This window comes from Athene cunicularia, assembly GCF_003259725.1.
Source record: "Athene cunicularia isolate RWA chromosome 4 unlocalized genomic scaffold, athCun1 chr4_part1, whole genome shotgun sequence".
Taxonomy (NCBI): domain Eukaryota; kingdom Metazoa; phylum Chordata; class Aves; order Strigiformes; family Strigidae; genus Athene; species Athene cunicularia.
Window position 1 is genome coordinate 32,242,123 of NW_020799098.1, and position 20,821 is coordinate 32,262,943.

The 20,821-nt window shown below is 37.4% G+C and overlaps 1 protein-coding gene across 2 annotated transcripts in view; it reads right to left on the minus strand.

Annotated features, from left to right (window-relative positions):
* Window positions 1-20,821, minus strand: part of MTUS1 (microtubule associated scaffold protein 1) — a 104,477-nt gene that overhangs the window by 58,276 nt on the left and 25,380 nt on the right. The window contains exons 4-7 of one of the 2 annotated variants that reach the window (XM_026846567.1): window positions 14,511-14,684; window positions 9,849-9,980; window positions 7,706-7,795; window positions 6,350-6,397 (exon numbers count right to left, since the gene is read on the minus strand). In XM_026846567.1, coding sequence (XP_026702368.1) covers window positions 6,350-6,397; window positions 7,706-7,795; window positions 9,849-9,980; window positions 14,511-14,684 — 444 coding nt within the window. Of the gene's footprint in view, window positions 1-6,349; window positions 6,398-7,705; window positions 7,796-9,848; window positions 9,981-13,021; window positions 13,212-14,510; window positions 14,685-20,821 lie in introns of those variants that run through there. The other variant, XM_026846568.1, reaches the window with a different exon arrangement.

The following is a 20,821-nucleotide window of genomic DNA, read 5'->3' on the forward strand; positions in this document are numbered from 1 at the left end:
AAGACAACCAAGTACTAGCATCTTCAAGAAGGCTATATAATTTGGCACTGCATACAGCAACTCAGTTGAGAATAACAAAATGGAAACAGTTTGCTACTGGTATGTGACCCTGATGGTCAATGCTCTAAAGTCTCTTAACAAAATAAAAACTTACTGTCCTCTTCATCACTAAAAAATTAGTCAGAATTTTATAGTATAGAATTCATTCAGACAGGATAGTAATAAATCCACCAGCTCTGGCTAATCTTAACATTGCAGTCTATAATTTAAAGTCATTAGGACAGACTTACATACTAGAAAAGCCTTGAACTCCAGGTCTCAACACCATAAAGTTTTCTTTAAGCATCCCTTAGACTGAGCCGACACAATCTGTGGATATCCATTTCAGCTGCCTCCTCTACTCATGCAAAAACTGGCCTGTTAAATATTTAGACAACTGAGAAAAACTGCAGCTCTATGTTCTTCTCCTGTGTGGCTTGTTATTGTGAAACATTGAAATAAATACCATGAAAGAGAACTAAACATTCCTCACAACATCAGAATAAACACCACAGAAGTAAACTACAGACATTTCCTCCACAGAACTTACTGCATACTTCTATGTTACCAAGAGTTCAGAGTATGGCTGTGTGAAGCTGGAGAGCAAGTTTCCCACAAAAGTTTGGAATTAAATAGTAATAAACATCTCTGAAATACTAATGTATTATCCAGAAAACAGGTCCTTCCTTAAAAGCATTAACAGAAGAAAGAGACCTTGTAGTGTGAAAATAATTTGGGTTATGCCATACAAGGCCTTAATGAATGATGCTCTGTCACTACAGGAAAACTGATAGGACCCACATCAAGACCTCATTGCCAGGGTTGTAAAAATAATCCCAAAATTTTAAATCCACCAATTTGAGAAATTGCCAGCAGAATACCACCATTTAAACAGAGCTGGCCCATGTGTTACTCCATAGCAAACCTTGAGGTTTCAAAATTAATTGTTTTTTATAAAGATATCTATTGAAGGCACAGGGAGCAGTACTTATTTTCAGCATGGAACAAGAGACAACCTTCTAAAAGTGTTAATTTTCAGAAGATCAGGTTTGGAACAAACAGTAGGAACATGCATATAAATACACTGATACAGTTACTTGAAATCTGAAGTGACCAATCTGGAATACACTAAGACTGTGTTATCATTTGTCTCAGTTTTTTGTACCCTATTCTCCACTCTAACAAACATACTACCTCAGGAAAAGAACACCGATTTTAAAAACTCAAAACACTCAAAACAGATGACTTCAGAGTTTAGAATAGCATTGTCTGAACTTCAGCACCAGCCATTTAACTTTGAAAACTTCTGGAGCATAGTAGTTCTCACTCAAGGAACAAAATCCTTAGAGCCAGCTGTTGTATTATACTTTATTTGGAAATGCTGAAAAAAATTTGACCAAGAAAGTAACGGCTATAGGGTTTCAAAGGTTATTTCAAGTTTACAGATATTCACTTAACTCTTCAAAATAAAAATCATTGTACCTCCCCAATAAATGCATTTAGTAAGAAACTCAAATTTACATAGATTTAGATTAATTCTTCATTTATTTATACAGAAACAACAAACTGAAGACCTACTTTCATAGCTGGTTCACATGGAATAGCTACTCCACTTAAGAAGCTTTGCTGTCTGTTTATAAGAACATTCCCTATTAACCTGAAGGTATTCTAAGGCTAAATCACATGAGACAATTAACGTCATTCAGATAGTCCTTGTAGTTCACATAGATGAAAAAACATCTAAATAAAAGACTATGTCTGGCTTTTTATTGCAGCTAGAAAGGCAGCAAAACAGTACAATATCTGGCAAAAAGAAGTTTAAGCCTGATCTTTTTGTTGCTTTTTAAGAGATAAAGGAAACTTATTTACACTATTCAACTCCTACAATTTTCAAGGTGTAAAATATTAGCTACATTAAACTAATACGCAATCTAATCTTGTTCCTGCCACACCCCATAGAGTTTACAAAACTGCTCCAAGTTTTACTGCAAAATTCCCAGGCTTTTCTTTTGAAGAAAAGGGTAGACAGAAAAACTGACAAACCCAACTTGCTGACAAAAACTGAAGCTTTTAACATGATAGATCGATAATTCAGTCTCAACACATCTACAACGAAATTCCTGACTAGTTAGAACTAATAAAAAAATGCTAATTCTGCTATGTGGAAGACCTGGACCAAAATACTCGCTGCTTGGCCCAGTTTTAACAAGGATTGAAAACACTGCTTTTCTACACCCAGAGAGTTTTAAGCACTGGACAAACCATTAGCTGTTAGCAAGCAAAATCTTCCTCCTTGTTTTAACTTCACTGCAGAAGGTACCTAGTTAATTCCAGTGCAGAACCGGAAGAAGCTTTAAAATATTTAATATATTTACCCATCAAACTGTTTCCTGTATGATTCTTATGGGAATTTATTTCCCATGACCTGCAGAGTACAGTTTTAGAAGATGCTGAAAGAACAGCAGAGTTAGATCAACAACGGGAGAAGTTTTACTTCATGGAAAAATTTCAGAGATTACAATAGAATGCTTTTTTTTTTTAAAGGGACACATGAAATTAAAAATTACTGTTTAAACTATGTCAAAATACTATTTGAAAACTGGCACATAGCTTGGCAACATATATTCTTTACTAGAAGTCTTGGGGCTTTGGGATGGGTTTGTTTCTTTTTTTTAAAAGCAGTTGAAGACCTCCAGGATTATTTTTATTTTTTTTTAATGAATGGACATTCTTCTGAACTGAAGAAATTTTTACATTTAATAACCTTGCACCTGCAAAACAAACAAGATCTTTCTATACTCTAGCAACAGTCCTTTTATGTTATACAGCAGGAAAAGGGTATTAAAATTGAATACTAAGATAAAGCCATCAAAGAAGAATGCCTGAAGTGCTGAGACAGAAGCAGTTCACTCTGTTTTCTGCATGTTGCAAGCATTAATTTCATAATCTATGTTAGAACTGCCACCAAAAGCACTATTCTTTCTGACATGTTTTTAACTCAGGTGAGCTCCCCAGTCCTACCTGTTTGGGACCAATCGTATGAGCACTTGTGTTAGAATAGAATAGACTATTTCAGTTGGAAGGGACCTACAATGATCTAGTCCAACTGCCTGACCACTTCAGGGCTCACCAAAAGCTGAAGCATGTTGTTAAGGGCATTGTCCAAACACCTCTTGAACACTAACAGGCTTGGGGCATTGACCACCTCTCTAGGAAGACTGTTCCAGTGTTTGACCACCCTCTTGGTAAAGAAACACTTCCTAATGCCCAGCCTAAACCTCCCCTGGTGCAGCTTTGAACTGCTCCCATGCAACCCATCACTGCATCCCAGGGAGATCAGCACCTCCCTCTCCACTTCCCCTCTTCAGGAAGCTGTGGACAGCAATGAGGTTGCCCCTCAGCCTCCTTCTCTCCGAACTAGACAAGCTCAAAGTTTTTAGCTGCTCCTCACAGAACATTCCTTCTTGCCCTTTGGCCAGCTTTGTCCCCCTCCTAGGGACACATTCAAGGACTTCCACATCCTTCAATTCTAGGGCCCAGAACTGCACACAGTACTCAATGTGAGGCTGCACCAATCCTTGTAACCTATCCTTAACCTTCAGTCAGTAACAGAGACATGAGACATGAATATCCACTGTATATACACACTGCACTGTAATATACTGTGCAGGTATTAGAAGTAGGTCACTTTTTCTATGGGGAGGGCTGGAGAAACAAAGGAAAGAGCTCTAACTTTATGCATTTATTTTTAGAGGTAGTTTTGCATCTAGTTCAAAAATCTCACAAGTGGCAACATTTGTAGAAATTACTTGATACACTGGAATATCATCTATGAGAAATACAGATTTCACAAAAAGGAACCTTGTGAATGTTTTAACATGTACAAGGAATGAACAGCTGCAAATACGTAAGTCTCTCCATTTTTACTGGTACACTAACAGTATGCTGTGCCTTGCTTTGCCAAGCAGATTCTGGCTTTGCATTATTGTTGTAAGTGAATGGAAAATGGATAAAGAGCACAAACAGAACAGAGACCATGTCCTAGAAACACCTGCCATTTTTCCATCCTTGAAGTAATGGGAAAAGCAACATTAACAACTGAGCTAGACACTTAAATAACGCCTTAGTATTGTAACCAATTATCAGACTCCTGTTGTAATAAATTAGTCCTGAATTCAGACAGAGCACATGGGCAAGAAAAAGAAGTGAGGCTGGATCTCCTTACTGAATGAAGCTAAAAACTCTAGCATTCGCTATGGCACTGAAATAAAAGAACAAAAAGCTTTAAACTAGCTAAAAATCAATAGAACAAAGCTTCACTATAATATTAGGTCACTAAAGAAAAAAAAAAAGATAGTAGGCGTCATTCTACATGGTACCAGCTGGCATTATTTCCGTTCATTTCAAGAAAGATCATTTGTCTTTTCTTAAAATGTAAGACATTGTACTGCAGAATATCCAGGCAGCAACACAGTATTTTTATTCTGTAAGAACTATCTGCAACTGTGAATATGGGAAAAAAAAAATCTTTCTTAAAGCAAAACTCCATCAGAAAGCTTTGTATTCATAAATGGGAAACTATACTAATGTTCTGACAAGTTAAAAATATATTAACTTGGAAGTCTAATATATCATCCAATTTCGGAAGCTGACTCAGTACCAGAAACAGTTCGGGTTTATCAAGACAAAGACTGACATACAGCTAATCAACTGGCAAAAGTATGATGCTAAATGAGCATTTTCTAAAGAATCACTAAATTTACAGCCATTTCAGAGTTTATAGCTGTGTTTTCATGGCACTGAATAGAATACTTCAAGGATATGTAGCTATATTATTTATTTGGCTGAATAAGACGAGTCTCAAGAAAAATTATTTTAAATTAGTAAAAATGGGAGGGAGCACTAATTAGTTTTCTATGTGGAAAACAGAGAGAAAGTGCCATGCTAAATTTAGGGAATATTTTAAGACTACCATAAGCAAACAGAAGAGGAATTTAATTTTCTGTTTCTAGAAACCAGACTTAGTTGCTTATCATGAGTACTGTCAGTTGTGCTAATCAAGACATTATGTTGCTACCTGTATCATCCTCTATACTCTTATATAACTGACTACACACAAGGTTGTGGAATTTACTGTCAGGCTATACCTAAACTAACATTAGTTCAGCCAAATATCAATAAAAGCAACAAACAAACAGAATAAGCATAAGCAAAGTCGTGCTTGCTGTGCGACAGAAGCCCTGACTCTGAACAGAAGATACTGAGCAAAGTACTCAGTCACAATTAATATGCAAACATTTGACACCCGAGAGAGAAAAAGGCAAAAGCATTAGACTTGTGTTATGACTACAGGAAATTAATAACATACTGCCACAGTACCAGAGTTACGGGTCAGAACTAATTTACCCAGTGATTCCAGACTTAAATCCATAACATCTGCTTGGCTACAGCACCTCTTTCATAAAAACATCTGCTATTCACTCAGGGGACACAGGGCTTTCCAGTGATCTTCAGTATCTTTCAAAAAAGGGCTTTTCAATGAGTAATTAATTACAAGCAGCTTTTAATTCGGCAAATATACCCTGATGCTTGGGAAACCAATTTAGACTGCCAACTCTTTTGAAAAGTCTTGGAAATTGCAGCAAGTAGAAACATCATCAGAAGACTTTTCTGTCTCCTGGCAGATAGAAACTAGCACCAGGTGTCCAAACTGGCATAAACACGAAAACCAAACTCAATATGAAGTCCTTAAAACTCTGCCAGATTTTGGAACGCCATCTGCCACTTAATCAGCTGCAATTCCTCCTGCTGCCATATAAACAGACACACACATCAATATGGTCAGATAATTTCAACTTCTTATTCAAGTGTAGTCTGCAGTGATACACAGAGACAGCTCACACCGGAAGGGTATCTATCATGAACCTTCCAGAAAAAAACTGTTATTCTGTATGATTCTTCTAATAATTTTTTTTAAAGCCACAACACATGAACTTTAATAATTACTTACCTCACTGTGACTAAACAGCAAAAACTACATCCACGTTTCACTGCCAGACTTTTTTTTGTTACAGCTAAAACCTCCTTATTGCTTCTCTGGAAACAGACCGCATATTTTAAGAGCTGGGTAGCCAAAAGTAAGTAGAAAAGAGACTTTTCTCCATATCCCTCGAAATTGGAGTCAGTGATGGTTTATGGAATTATCCACTACAAAACTGGTCTTCCAAGAAAAGAACCAACCTACTAATGTAATGTATAAACCTAATCTAAATTGCACTACAAAATGCAAAAGTATGTTCAGAAAACTCACCAGGACCCAAACGAGACAGGTTTTGGTGTGCATTTCTTCCAGGAGTACCTACAATGTTCAGGGAAGGAAAACAAAAGAAAAATTAAAAAAAGAAAAAAGAGAGGAGAATTACACTTCAGGCCAGTAAGGGGCAGTGCAAGTGCCTTTTTCTAAGGTTCATTCTACGTAAGCTTCTCAAACTTCACAATTTCAGTTTCTTTGTTTCTTGCAATGGCCAATGGCACGTTCAACATCAAGAGTTAGAATTCTAAGGTTAAACTATTTGGAAAATGCACGATGAATTCCCAATATGCCAAACTTCTTTTTCCACATTACAATTATCATATGTCATTTAAGCCGCATAGTACTGATTTTACTCATTCATAGATGACACAGATAATAAAAAAAAATTTGTCTATATCAGCATCATAGTAACTTCTTTCCCACCTATATGCTCCAGTTATTTTATTTGCATAAAGGCGGCATAAAGAGAGAGCACCTTCAAATGTGCTACCAATCAAGTTAGATATAAATGAGAGCACTGAGAAGATAAATCTACCCCTAATGTATTGGTTTGGAGTCATATGAAAACTGACCTAAGAATCTCATTATTTTGAAGGATATTAATTAAATGAAAGCACTCTTTTGGACTGCTATGTATAAGTGCAAAAGTCATGTGCAGTTTATAAAAGGTCTGTTGAAAACAACCATCAGTTTTCTTTAGGCTTGAGAAATAGTGTGTGATGCTACAGAAGGTGATTCAACAGGAAACAATCTGCTTTGTACCACTACCATAATTGTTTCCCCTTATCTCAGCCATGCAAATGGAACTTCACTCCCAAAGTCAAAATTTTGTCCAACAAAACTTGCCTGAGGATATCTATTCTTTTGATTCACGCTGGTAAAAATTACTAATTTCAATCCAAAGTTAAAGATGAACCAAGCATCTGATACAGACACATGAAACGGAGTAATTAGTCTCAACAGCCAAAGCTAATCAGCACACTCTCACAAGCATCTTGCTTAAATTTAACACAAAGTTGGGAAATCTAGTGTGTGTTGTGTCTTCCAAGTATACGATCTTATAAGCAGGTGACAGAATAACATTTAAAAGACATTCTCAAGTATTCTGAGTCCTTATGGAATGCAAGTTTCAAGCAGATAGTGGACAATGAATGCCCTGTTTTTATTTTCCCCTCCAGATAAAACAAACACATAAGGAACACTTTGCAGAGCCAGTCTTCAATACTTTGAGCTACAAGGAAAAAGACCAGACTGATTATTGCAATTCCTCTGAAAGAGCATAGCTGCTCTTTCTCAAAACAGAGGTATTCAAGAACATAAGTGAAAAATTGACTGTATTCAACACCTTATTACCTCTAGCCTCGCTGACTTTCCTCGCTGAGTGCAGTGGCCCAGATGATTTTGGTATGCACTGGTTCAGTGGAGCAGACCTGGTCTTGACTCCTAGAAATAGAAACTTAGATCAGGTTTAAAAGTAGAACTATGTCATCAATTAAAGACATGCCTAAAATTGCATATCTACAGTTAACAAGATGTACAAATCCACTCAAGTAAACACAAAAAAAGACACCTTCTAGTAAATTTAAGCTGTATTTCAATTTAGCTTTGCTTTACTAGAACTCACAGTAGAATAAATAAAAAGATAGTTTTAATAAAACTACTAACATTTTCTTCTGCTTAGAAAAGATTGCACTTTAGCACTAAGACTGAATTACTTAAGTCCCCAAACAGCAGCAAATACAGCACAGCTACAGAAACACTGGCTGAGAAGGACCTCTGTGGGCCAGCCATCCAGCCTCCCACTGTGAACAGGGCCACCACCAAGACAAGATCAGCTGACAGTGCTTTTGTCTAGCTGAGCCTTTCAAACCTCCAGGAAGGGAGGTTCTATGGCCCTGCTGGGCAATGCTGCAACTCTCACTCCACAATTTCAATCATTACCAATTGCGAAATTATCTGGTACTACTGAAAAGAGTTTGGCACCACCACCTTTGTAGTTGTCCTTTTCAAGTTATTGCAAACTGTTACAGTATCTCCCCTTAGGCTTTTCTGCCTGACTACACAAGCTCAACACCCTCAACCTCTCCTCACATGTGGTGAGGTCATGTGGTCAGAGACTATAAACATGTTCCTAAGTTTCCAGTGACCTTTCCTGTTTCCAAACAGCCCCCCTCGGCCTGGGAAAGCCTCAAAACACAACACAGTAGTCCCAGTAACACTGAGCCAAGGCAGGGAATAACAGCTGCTTCTGGCCACACTGCTCCTGCAGGTGCTGAAGGTACACTCCCAGTGCCCAGATCGCTGATGATGTTAAATAGTGCATAGTTGTGTTGCATGTGTTGGACTCCAAGAGAAAGCATCAGCTTGTCAGCCAGTCATAAAAACTGTGTTTGTTTCAAAGTGTTACAGTTTGTAGCAAATGGTTTCTTTTCATTGTTTACCATTTTAAAGCATGTCATTACAGGGCGACATTTGGCAGACACCTCTTCTATTTATTCTCAATTATGTCAGATACCAGCTTAAAACTTAAGCCTAAAGCAGGAGCATAGTATTTAATTAGGTTTATCCAATTACAATAACCAGTTCACCACAAAGATGGTCAGAAGCAAGCTGATTATAACTAGGATTTAGGAGAGAGAGACATCAAGCTTATTTATCTGCTCCCATTGTGTATTTAATTTTGGCCAGAGAATGAGTTGTCAACTGCTGCTTGTGGCTTGAGTGGAGAAGCACTGTTGGCTGATCGAGGGGTCCTGGCTCAAATAGGAACCTGAACCAGAATAGTGTTTAATACAGAGCCATAAAGTACAATTAAATTAATGTTTCCTTTAGCACCAGATGATGAAACACGATTGTTTTATCTCTTAAAAATTAGAGCAAACCCCTGCTTCCACTCCAGCCACTAAGAATATCACACAAAAAAGCAGTATGAAGAGCTAAGGTCTTTCTGGGATTCCCCCCTTGAAAAGATGGGAAAACATAATTTCTATGAAAGAAGATACTTCATCCCCCAAGGTCCTTTCTGTCCTGAAAGGGGTAAAAGCAATGAAAAGTATGCATAAGGACGAGGACAACCATACACAGGATAAATTCTGGGTAGGTCTACCCTGCAGATCACCAGCAGCCACAGAGTCTGTACTTGAGCTTTATGAAAGAAAAGAACTCTTAGTAAAACATAAACCCCATGTAATGACACCTGCCACACAGCAGAGTGCATTAAGTCCCTGTGCTGAGTAAACCTTAACCGTATCACAGTGCAGACCTACTCATTTGTCTGAGATAGTCCAGGGAATTACAACAATACAAAGGACATTTTAGCCTTCCTATGAAACCTTGCAAAAGTTGAAGCACCACTAATGTGATTTTACTTCCTTGCACCATTTTCCAAGACCACTTTTTAACAAACACTGCTTCAGGAGGCAGCCACCTGCCACAGGTAAGGTACTGTAACAGTAGCATCTGTAGTTTCATTCTATTTAAAAGCAGACCCATATACCTTTTGGAGTTGATTTCGAGTGTAGTCTAGGTCTTGGTACTGCTTTCAAAGGGACAGATCCCGAAGTACCATTCTGGCAGGCTGGTTTTGAAGGGCATTCTCCATTCCTGACAATAACTGTGGCATTTGCAGCTGCAACACAGAACAACAAAGAATTTGCTCTAGGCTGTATCTAGTTTGGGGAAAATTAAATCCTATAACAAGCCTGTTTTACCCAAGGTTAAAGTTAGAAGAAACACAAGTTGGATTAAAAGTATTATAACCACCTCTGATATCTTCAGTACAGACTGATGAACTGTAACAGATCAATCAGCCTATGACTGTTACAAACACTTCGCAGAACCAGACATACAGCTTTAAAATACATGTAAGAGGGATAAGTGTATTTATCAAAATACATAACTAGAAGTCTGATCTTGCTGTACAAAGCAAACACAGACCACATTTCAGTTTAAGTCAAGAAAAAGCATCATCAAAACACAAAGACATTCTGGCCACAAAATTGACTGTAGAAAAAATAAAAACCAAATAAAACTCAAGACAACTTCCTCATGAAACATCTTCCCCTGTCTCTCATTTGAGCTGAGCGCACTGTTTCAGTGATGTGGCGTGCGCACCACCAGCAGACTCTGCACCCCTTCCATCCTCGTGGGGCCAGCTGTCCACCAGCTACCAAACGAGTTTTAAGAAATGTTCAGAACAGTGACCTCCTCAGTGACAGCACACCTCAGAAGATTCCCTGCCCCGCCAGGAAAGCTGAAGTCATACGGCAAAATACTCCCTGCAAAAAGAGGCAGAGACACCCAGATTGGGAAAGGCAGGACAATAAGCATTTGCTGCCTCACATCAAAATCAGGTTTCCACCTAACAGGGCAGTTGCTACAGATGACTTTTTGTTCCATTCCAAAGGAACTTGGGAGAGATTTGGCTTATTGTCACAATGAAAATTTTTCCTTGAAAAAAATCTGAAATTTAGAGAAAGCATTGTTTTATTTTTTCAGAAAAAACAAAAATGATAGTACTTCTAAACTAAGTATAGATTGAGTACAGTTTGGTTCAGGTACTAAAAACCCACCTATAGTGACACATTAAAGAGTAAGAAATTGACACCCCAGCAGAGCAAGAAATTTTCCCTAACATTGGATGCTTTTAAGATTCAGCTGGATAGGATTCTGGGCCATTGTGTCTAGACATTGCTTTTGCCAGAGAGGTTGGACCTGATGATCCCTGAGGACCCTTCCAACCTGGTATTCTATGACTATTACAATGCCTTTACCAGAGATAAGCAAAAGCTATGTCACACTGGAATAGTTCGTCACACTGTTGTTTTCTTCTCTAGTCATTTAAAGGAACAAAAACAAACAAAAAAAAGGGGGTGTGTGTGTCATATAGTATATGGCTTGTCCCAGATTATTGTTTTAATAAGGCTGATGTGTTTTTTTTAAAGTTAGTACGAACTACATATCTAATATTGTTCATCGGAAGACGGACATACAGTCTTGAGATGATTTTAGTGTCTTCAAATGCACTAGCATATACTACAGAAGTTAACCAATTGCAAAAGATGCTTTCTGGCCACTAATCAATACATTTTCCATGACAGCAAAAGGGACAGAGATGCTTTTCCTTTTAGAAACATACACAACTGAACACCTCCTTTTTCTTTTTTTTTTTTTTTTTTTTTTAAAATATATACATGAGGAACAATTTTCCTAACACATCAATAACACTTATTCTGTGGGAATCTGACCCTGATCAACATCAGATGATTCAAAGTAATTGGTGTTAGTAAATCATGAGGCCTGATGCAATCCTTAAATTTTTCTGTAAAACGTTCAACTAAGGACTTTTGCTCAGAGTGCATTGCAAACAGCCAATAACTGCTTACAAACTACTATGCTGCTATCTTTTAAACCAGAAGCATGCCATGGAAGTAACACTTGGGGTGAGTGAGCACCCTTCTGGTACAAGACTAGTTAGGGCACTGCATTGTCCTATTGGAAGTCTAGGGTCAGCTAATCAGGCTGCATGCAGAAACAAAAAAAGGTAAATTTGAAAAGTTTGGTCCACTGTATGATTCAAAGATGGTTATTCATACAGTAGCCACTGCAATCTTAAACAAAGAGGGATGGGTATGAAGTGATCTCACCCCAGCTAAGATCCAAGGCATTTAAAAACTCATTAGAAGAATTTTAGTGAAATGTTTAGTGTACAGAAATGCAGCTCCAGGTCAATTACTAGGATCAGCTTTTTAACTTCTGAAACACTATTTCTTTTATATGCAATTATTCTGATGTAATTCAAATTTGGATTATTGTTCTTAACCTCAGAGTTTAAACATTACAGTAAATTCAAAAGATAACATTTTCAGCTCAGCACCAAAATTGAGATAATTTCTGTTAAAAACCCAAATTTTTACCACTCAAACTAACAGTTTACATGCAAAATATGCTTTTATTAACAACAGGATTTCAAACTTCAGGATTTCTAAACTTCTCAAGTATTAAGCCTTTTTAGAGAAAAGAATCATAACACTCAAGTGCTCATTAGACAAAAAAAAAATCCCTAATGTTGCCACAGGAAATTACCCATCCAAGGGCATCCCAAAACAAAGGGCTGAACTGACACAGCAGGAGAAATCCTCTCTTCCTATATTTTTGCTCCTCTAACACAAGGCAAACTCCTTAAACAAAACAAGCCAAACAGCTTTGTCAATTTAATGCTATTGAGAGGACCACAATAGGTTATCATAAATTTCATGATATTCAACAGCATAAAACCTCCCGTCTTTGTGTGTTCCATCAATCTAATAAAAACATTTTCAGTTTACAAATACAGGGTGGGGTTTTTTGCCTGACATTGTATAGTAGAGTGAAAGACTAAAATATGGCAACAGCACTGTACTTACTATTAGAGTACAAAGTAAATGTATTAGTTCTTTCCAATTTGATTCAAAGTCATAAAGAATTCACTTTACTAACATATGAATTATATGTAAGCTAAACTCATTGTAATTACAAAACCTGACCATCAGACATAAATCATTCCCATTAAGTGTAAGAAATTAAGAAAAATCATCTCACAGAAAATCAGCAAGTCAGAATATTAAATACATTTACCAACCTCCACAAAATACATGCTTTAAAATAGAAATAAAAAGGAATACAACCTACTTCTTTTCCCAGTAAACGTGGCTAACAAAGAAATAACACAAAAGCTGTAAGTTCCCACTACCAGCAATGTCAGTAAGGTAATATCAGAGTGGCTTCCTGAGTCAGTCGGTGGTGTTAGTGTAGAATTGATGAAAATAATAGGAGAAAAATGAGTTTCTGTGCAACTGCGAAGTCCTCCTGGTACAGTCATTTAAAAAAGATCAAAGCAAGATTAAAGCCAAAGACACTGCAGCCATGTTCAACCTCTCATATTGCTCTTGCTTGCTCTTTGTGAATCGGAGTGGAAAAAATTATAAGCTTGAAGGCAGTGGACAAAACAGATTAAACCAGCTAGCAAACCAGGCTAAATAAGGAGTCATCTGTTTGGACACTTAATCTGAATACACTTCTTCGTTATGAAGCAATGACCCTTTTCTTTGTTACATGAGGGAGTAAAATGAAGAGAGAACAAAGCTTCTTAGGAATTCCAGATACAGTCCTAAACCTGAACAGCAAAAGTCAACATGGCTGTCATAGTAACATGCACTGCATATTTTATTACACATATTCTTTTGAGAAATATGTTAGCTTTTATTTTTTTAATGAAAGCACTACAGGGAAAAAAAAAAAGAACAAGAGAAAATTTAGTTAGTTATGTATGTATGCATGCATATGCGCATACATAAACTATAGATGTATGTTAAATCACAGTTCTCTTTTTCGGTCCATTGAAGCAGATTTAAATGACATCTGGCACAAAGGAAAGGCCTTTGCCCAGTCTCCAAGGTGTAACAGATGATGTGACAGTAACATAATATTTGAATGTACTCATATGAATACATATAGCCAGGAATACTAATATGTCAGACAGTCATTTGTGTGTTATTTCCTTCATACTTCTGCCCCTAGAACTCCTACAACTGCTGGTACAGATCCTTTATAGAGCTTCAAATCAAGGCAAGTTCTGTTATTCTTCATCAAGATTGATTTGGTTCAGGTCATACACCAATGCTTAGAAGTTACAGAAGCCTACTCATGCAACATTTTACCTTCTAAAAGCAGTTTTGCTTCGCTGCTTTTCATCTCATATACACATTTTGTCTTAAAACTCTGAAAGCAGATATAACCTAGTTCAAAAAGAGCATTTAGTATCAAAAACTTGTGATGTGCTGTTCCAAATATTAAGACAAGCAATCCATTCAGACTTTACTTCTTGTTACACACATGTAAACACAAGGAAACCTGCTGGTTTTGTAATATATGAGGGCAGAAGAGGAGCTGTACTGAAATCTCTACTGAAACAAAATTTCAAGGCTCAAAGCTCCTTCAGGTGGCATGTCTTAACTTCTTAAGAAGCAAAACAAGTAAGACCTAGAACTAATAATAAGTAGCACAATAAGAATTAACACAGGCATTTGTCAGACAGGAGTCCCTTGAAGGGGATTTTTTTTTCTAGCAAGCTGTTGATGCTGACTATGAGTTAAAACCCATAACCTTGACAGATACTTACAATTACTGCTGAAAAGACTTCGCTCACTCTGAGTGCTGCTCACTGATGAGATGCTAGGTGTTCTCTCAAGTACTGATCTTTTGACAGACACTTGGGATTTGGTGAGCTGTTTACTGGAGGAGACTGGAGAATTTTTAACCGAGGCATGGTTCTCTCTTGGTGAAGATCCTATATCTGTCAATTGAGGGAAAGGAGGATGGAGAGAAAAGAGCAGAAGGAGTTGAGAAAGAAACTTAAACAATTGCTTCTTCTACATATAGGCCTACAAGTAAAAAGATTTACAATTTAAAATACATATAAAAAGGCTTAATGTACCTCATATTGGCAGAGTAAAAAACACTGTAAAGGCAGAAAAACAGTTCCAAGAATTTAAAGAATTCTGTTTTACCTGCATATTGACCTCAGGAACAAATCAAGAGCTTTAAAGACCAGTATTCATGGCAGACATTTGCATGCACAAAGTCTTTCTTGCATTCTCCTACGTTTGTGTACTATGGTTAGTTGTACTGGTGAACCCATAAAAATATAACCTCCGGCTCAAAAACAATCCAAGAAAGATTCTTTTGTTTGTTCCCGCCCTCAAAGCAGAGATTCAGCCTCCCCACCCCCATCCCCCTCCACAGTACTCTAAAAGATATTATCCTTTCAAGGACAAACACACCAGGAGAGTATCAAGTTGTGTGGTACTCATAGTGAAAACTGACTAGTTCTGCAGAACTAGTTAAACAGCACTCCCTGGAACCAAGTTCTTAAAGGGCAACTGGTGCAGGCACATTTTTGCATTAATTGTTGTTTTCATTTCAGCTTGTAGAATACAAATGTCCAATAGTTAAGTTAATCAAATAGGAAGAGTATCTATATAGGACACAGGTGTGCCATCTTCAGATGGGAACTTATTCTTGTACTACTAACAATGCAACTACACTTTCCACAAGAAAAGTTTTTTGTTGAACTTCTAGTTTTTTTCAGAAAAGTGTGCATCCAGATTAAAACTACAGTAGCCCAAAGGAAGTTACGTGCACACAGACTTGTCTTGCCAGCACCGTTGACTCCTGTCACCTCTAACATCAAGATCTTTATACAGTCCTCTGAATAACTACAGAAAAGACGTTTTCATTTTTGTACAAAATCAAAAATGGAGATACAGAAAACAGACTTCCATTTAAAAAAAAAAAGTTATTTATTGTAACATATTTTACAATAGATCTTAACTTCTGATGTCATTGTCATTTTCAAGTCTGACAGACAGTTTTATCTTACTTGAAAAGAAACTACTACAGTGTCTCAGATTTGACTTTGAACAATCAAGTTTGTATTTAAAGGGAATACTCTTCCCTTTATTCCTGTCACTATAAACCATGTATCAATTTTTCTTAAGCTATATAAGTGATTGTTGAAATGCGACAAAAATAGCTAGTAATTCCACTTTATTCAACAGCAGTTTTGTTACAGGATCTCTACTCTTAAATATCAACGACCAAAGAAACCATCAATTTGCTCCGAGACCATGAAAACATGACATTAAGGAGATTACATTAAGATTTAGACAAGAACACATACTCAGTGTCTGCTTTTCAACAGCAGGTGGTGTAACAGGATTAGACAATGTGTCTCAAAACATCCTATATCAGGTACGAAAAAACAGGAACAGCACTAGTGAAGGAAAGTATGACAAAGCTATTTCCTTCAGTTCAGATCAATTCAGTAACAAAACAGAAACCTACATACAACATATACCGAACATGCATTAGGATATTATATGATACTGGTCACTGAATATAACACACAAGCTTCAATGAGTCATGAAACATGCTTTACATCAGGCCTCTCTTCAGTGACACACTTTTATTACTTGTCTGGCATTACTATGGAGAACTGTGACCCTGTATACGGCTTTACTGTAGCCTGGTATTAAACCTCCAAGACAAAATTATCAACCATATTCTTAAATTTTTTAAGTTAGTGCAATAGACACGTGAATAGATCCAAGAGCATCCAATCCCTGTCATGCTATGAGAACACCACAAACCACAAGCTCACACCTATTAAAAACATCTCTGAAACATGGTACTCCAGACAACATATCTGAAATAATTTGCATTTGACAATAAAAAAAAATAAATCTGTGACATCTGAACTTCATACAACAACTCTAATAGCTTTATAAAGCTTACCACATTGCTTTCTAAAACCTTGTTTCATTAATGGATCAACATACCAGAAAAGTAATTAATCCAGACCAGTTGGAGATTCCTTTTCTAAATAGCCTCTCACCAAAACAAGGTGCAAAAACCAGACAAACCCCACACCCCAAAAACAAGCCAAATAAAAGAAGGGCTGCTGTACAAACACTGCATGTTATGGTCTTATGACATATTAAGTTAAAACTTTACATTTCAACAGGCAGCTAGAGGAACTTTATTGTTTAAAGATGAGGGTAACATGCTTGATGGTATTGTGCTGGACTCGTCCATTCCATTCAAAAGGTACAGGAACAAAATCCCATTTTCTTCACAGTGACTTTCACTCAAGAGGGGTCAAGGCAAGCATGTGCAAATGCTCAGGTCTCTTCTCGTACAGCATGTTCCCTATGTATGAGCTGCAGCCAGCCCAGCTTCTCTGCAGATGCTGGAACACAGCGGTGCTCCAAAACAGCTGTTGAGCCCAAACCCATTCAGCCAGCACGACAAGCTCTAGGACGTTCAGCTTCAGAGACACAACACATGACCTTTGCTCTTTTCTTAGTTCTTCTACTGCTCAGTGCTTTCCTATAAGGCTTTTATTAAAGTAATTACTCAAGCACTCAAATACATTTTTCAAAAGCCCAGCTTGAGGGAGATTTTATTTTAAGTCATGACCAGATCATTAAGCAACTACTCTAGGTGTTACTTCAAGTAACAATAATGGTTTCAAAGTATTTTTGTAAGTACCATTCTCACAATTAAATGCAAAGATTTTGAAGACAGAAGGAGGAAGACATCATATATAAACAAAAGTACTGGAAACAAGCACAAAAGCAGGATATTTAGTGAACCATTACTATAAAGACAACAAGCCATAGTATCAAAGTAACAGGCTTTCATCAGGTATTTAATCTAGTCACTGAAGTGGAATACTAGAAATATCACATTCCTTTAGAGTGAAGTAATGAGTTGGCAGTTCTTTAGAAAAAGGTCTCTAAGCAACAACCACATTACTTCAAATATGTTACAGTATCTCTTGTATTGAAATGGAAATAAGCAAAGAACAAAGCTCATTTTTGAAGAAGTGATGCAGTCAGATTTCATATCCTTACTCAAATAATTACCCTCTTGTATGAATCTCTTGTAGGTGATTATTGTCAAGAATGAATTAAGGCTTCCTTTAAATAGTACTGGAGCCTACAAAATTCAAATTAAAATAATAAATATATGCTAGTAGTGGTGAGCTTGGGACTCTGTTGACACCAGACAAATTGTAAAGTTGAATACATATTCACCAATTCTGAGGTTCAACATCCGCCATCCTAAGCCATATTGACATCTTTCACATCTAGAACTGATCACAGATTAACTGGCATTCACAGAGCTATATCACATGTGAAAATCAATGGTTCAAAGCCTTTCCCAAACAGAAACTTATGGCACACTAAGTGCAAAAGTAGTTTTTGGAAAGATGCTTTTTGTTGTTGCTGGTTTTGTCTAACCCTAAAGCTAACAGTAATAGTTGGTCTGGCATTTCATATCTCATGAATATGTTGAGGTTTGGATTTTTTTTCCTTGCTTTTCTGATTTTTCCTGCAAGATTAAAAATCCAGAAGGCTCTGTTTTAGAAGTGATAAACTTCTTAGCTTTTTTAAAAAAAAAAATTAAGCATGATGAAGCAGCCCAGTCTAAGCCTACCATACAAGGTCTTTATAAAGCAAGGGGAGTAAACCTTCAAGAAAACATGGTATTTTGGCACCTATTGAAAGGAGCAAGTAAATCATGGAAAGACAAACTGGACTTTGGTATTGTTACCATCAGAATGATCTTAACATAGTTATAAGAGCATTTATGGTTGCTGGCTTTGGCACTGTAAAGCAGAAGCAATATTAACAGACTTCTTGATGGCCACAAGCTTCCCAGGTTGCCTGATTAGCCATTCAGCAGTATTAGATATACTGTATTATGCTATACATACATCAGTGTTTCTCTGAGGAATAGAGTGGTTACAGCATGTTCCATAATTCTACTCAAGATCAACAGATAGTCTCTTTCTAGTTCTCTCTCCCTTCTGAAGTCTCAAATTATTATGAAAATTACCAAAGAAAAGGCAGGACATGGTTATGTTATGTTGTTAGTAATGCCTGAACTGCTAAACATAAACATGGACAAACATGGAATATTATGCTACTGCTGGGTCTTGAAAATTTACATGAGAAAGATTTGTTTAGGGGATCAGCTGATCAGAGAATAGTTTGCATATTAATACAAGACCCAATTCCCCATCTGAGGAAGATTTCCCAGTATTGTTCCCATTCACCTACAATCCTCAGGAAAGTGCTCCTCTTTGACACAGCTATCAAGGAATCATCAGCAAACTAGTGCCAAAAACATAACCAGGCTGCGTGCAGCCAGGTTGGTAGGTATTCATGTGTTCCTCCTCGTGCAACTCAGACTGAAACTGAAAAACTGATCATCAGTCTACAGAGCATTATATTAACAGTTAACAACAACCAAACCAACCCTTTTCATTCCCTCAAATGCTCCCACTGTCAGAAGAGTTTTCAGTTATGTGGAGAAAGAGGGAAAGAACAACACTGATGTATTTCTACTGTTAAATTTCAATTTCTCCACTTCCTATTTGGCCCAGTTTTGAAATGTCATGGACTTCCTTCTAGTTAAATCCTTCCATGATCATCTGATCCCTGTCCCATCTTCCCTCAGGCTCAAATCCTTGCATATGATCTCTCTAGCACCTAGAAATAGCCTCAAGTCCCCAGGCTCAAGTCTGAACTCACACCTGCTCTCCCACCTCCAGCACTGTCTGCCATCATGCTGCCTGCTGGATTTACTCAATTTTAGATTTTTCCTCTTGTAGACTGAACTAAAGTAGCCCCATGAGAGACCATGTCCACACAGTCATGCTGTCATCTCCTATGACCCCAGGCAGAGCCAGTCTTCGGAGAGCAAGTATTGTTACACCAGCTTCCCAGGGCAGCTGCACAGTGGTGGCACAGCTTGTCCACTCCAGCTTTGCCAGGAGACTGTCATAAGCTGTTTGCATCCTGACTTAAACAAACCCCAACCACTAGCTTTAACATAGCCATTGGAAAGTTCTGTCCATTTATTAGTGGGCACAAGGAGAAGTCAAATCAATGTACTACAAGGAAAGCTGAGGCAAAAGAAAACTACCAACCACATGCAATTACGCTTTTCATTACTGCCTAGCTCTTTATCAAACACATCCCTTCATGTTATGCATTAAGAATTTTTTGATAGTTTGCAGCTTTTATATCCATGTTATTCACGAATATTTTAAGTTTTCTGCTGCAGGAGTTCAAGCATTTCTTTCATGAAGAAGGAACCTCACTGTAACAAAACATAATTTTCTTCAGGTAGACAAGGATTCCTATTTCTTTCCTTCTTTACCTCTACCCTGAAAGAATTCAGAACTAACTAGTACAGGTGAAGACACATCAGCATGTCCTTGCAAGTAAATGACTACGTACCAAGAAATTCCCCTGCAGGGAAGTGGTGCACACCTCACTCCTAAAGGAGAATATTCTTATAGATGCATCCACATTTATGACAGCATTGATTTGTCAACTGTTAGTATCAGTCTCTGCAAGTATGATCATGCTTCTTGCTACAGATATAACACATTAAAACCCTGATGGGGCTAGTCACAAATCACTTGTAAAGAGTCTGGAAACTTATGTGAAAACTACTCTAAGTGTGGTCACTGATAGCACCAGAAACAAAGCTGACAAGATGAAATGCTCCCTTCTGGAAGCTGAAGTCAATAGAATACTGGAAATACCATGTACTTTGGAATAAAGATCATTTACGTTCATCTTCAAGTGTTTCCTACACCTTCTCCCCTTCCCCTATCCCCCAAAAGCTCAGAGGACCACACACAAGGATAGCAAACCAGATCTAAATCAACCAACTCGCTCTGAAACTGTTAACTGTAACAGATTCTACATTACCTCATAAACAAAACCTCTTCTGCTCTTACTCATTTCTCATGGTCAGTTCGACTTACAAAACTCAATAGGAAATTCTGTATTCCAAACGGATGGTTTTATGCTGAACCCTAAGGCTTGCAAAACATGAGCAGTATCCATC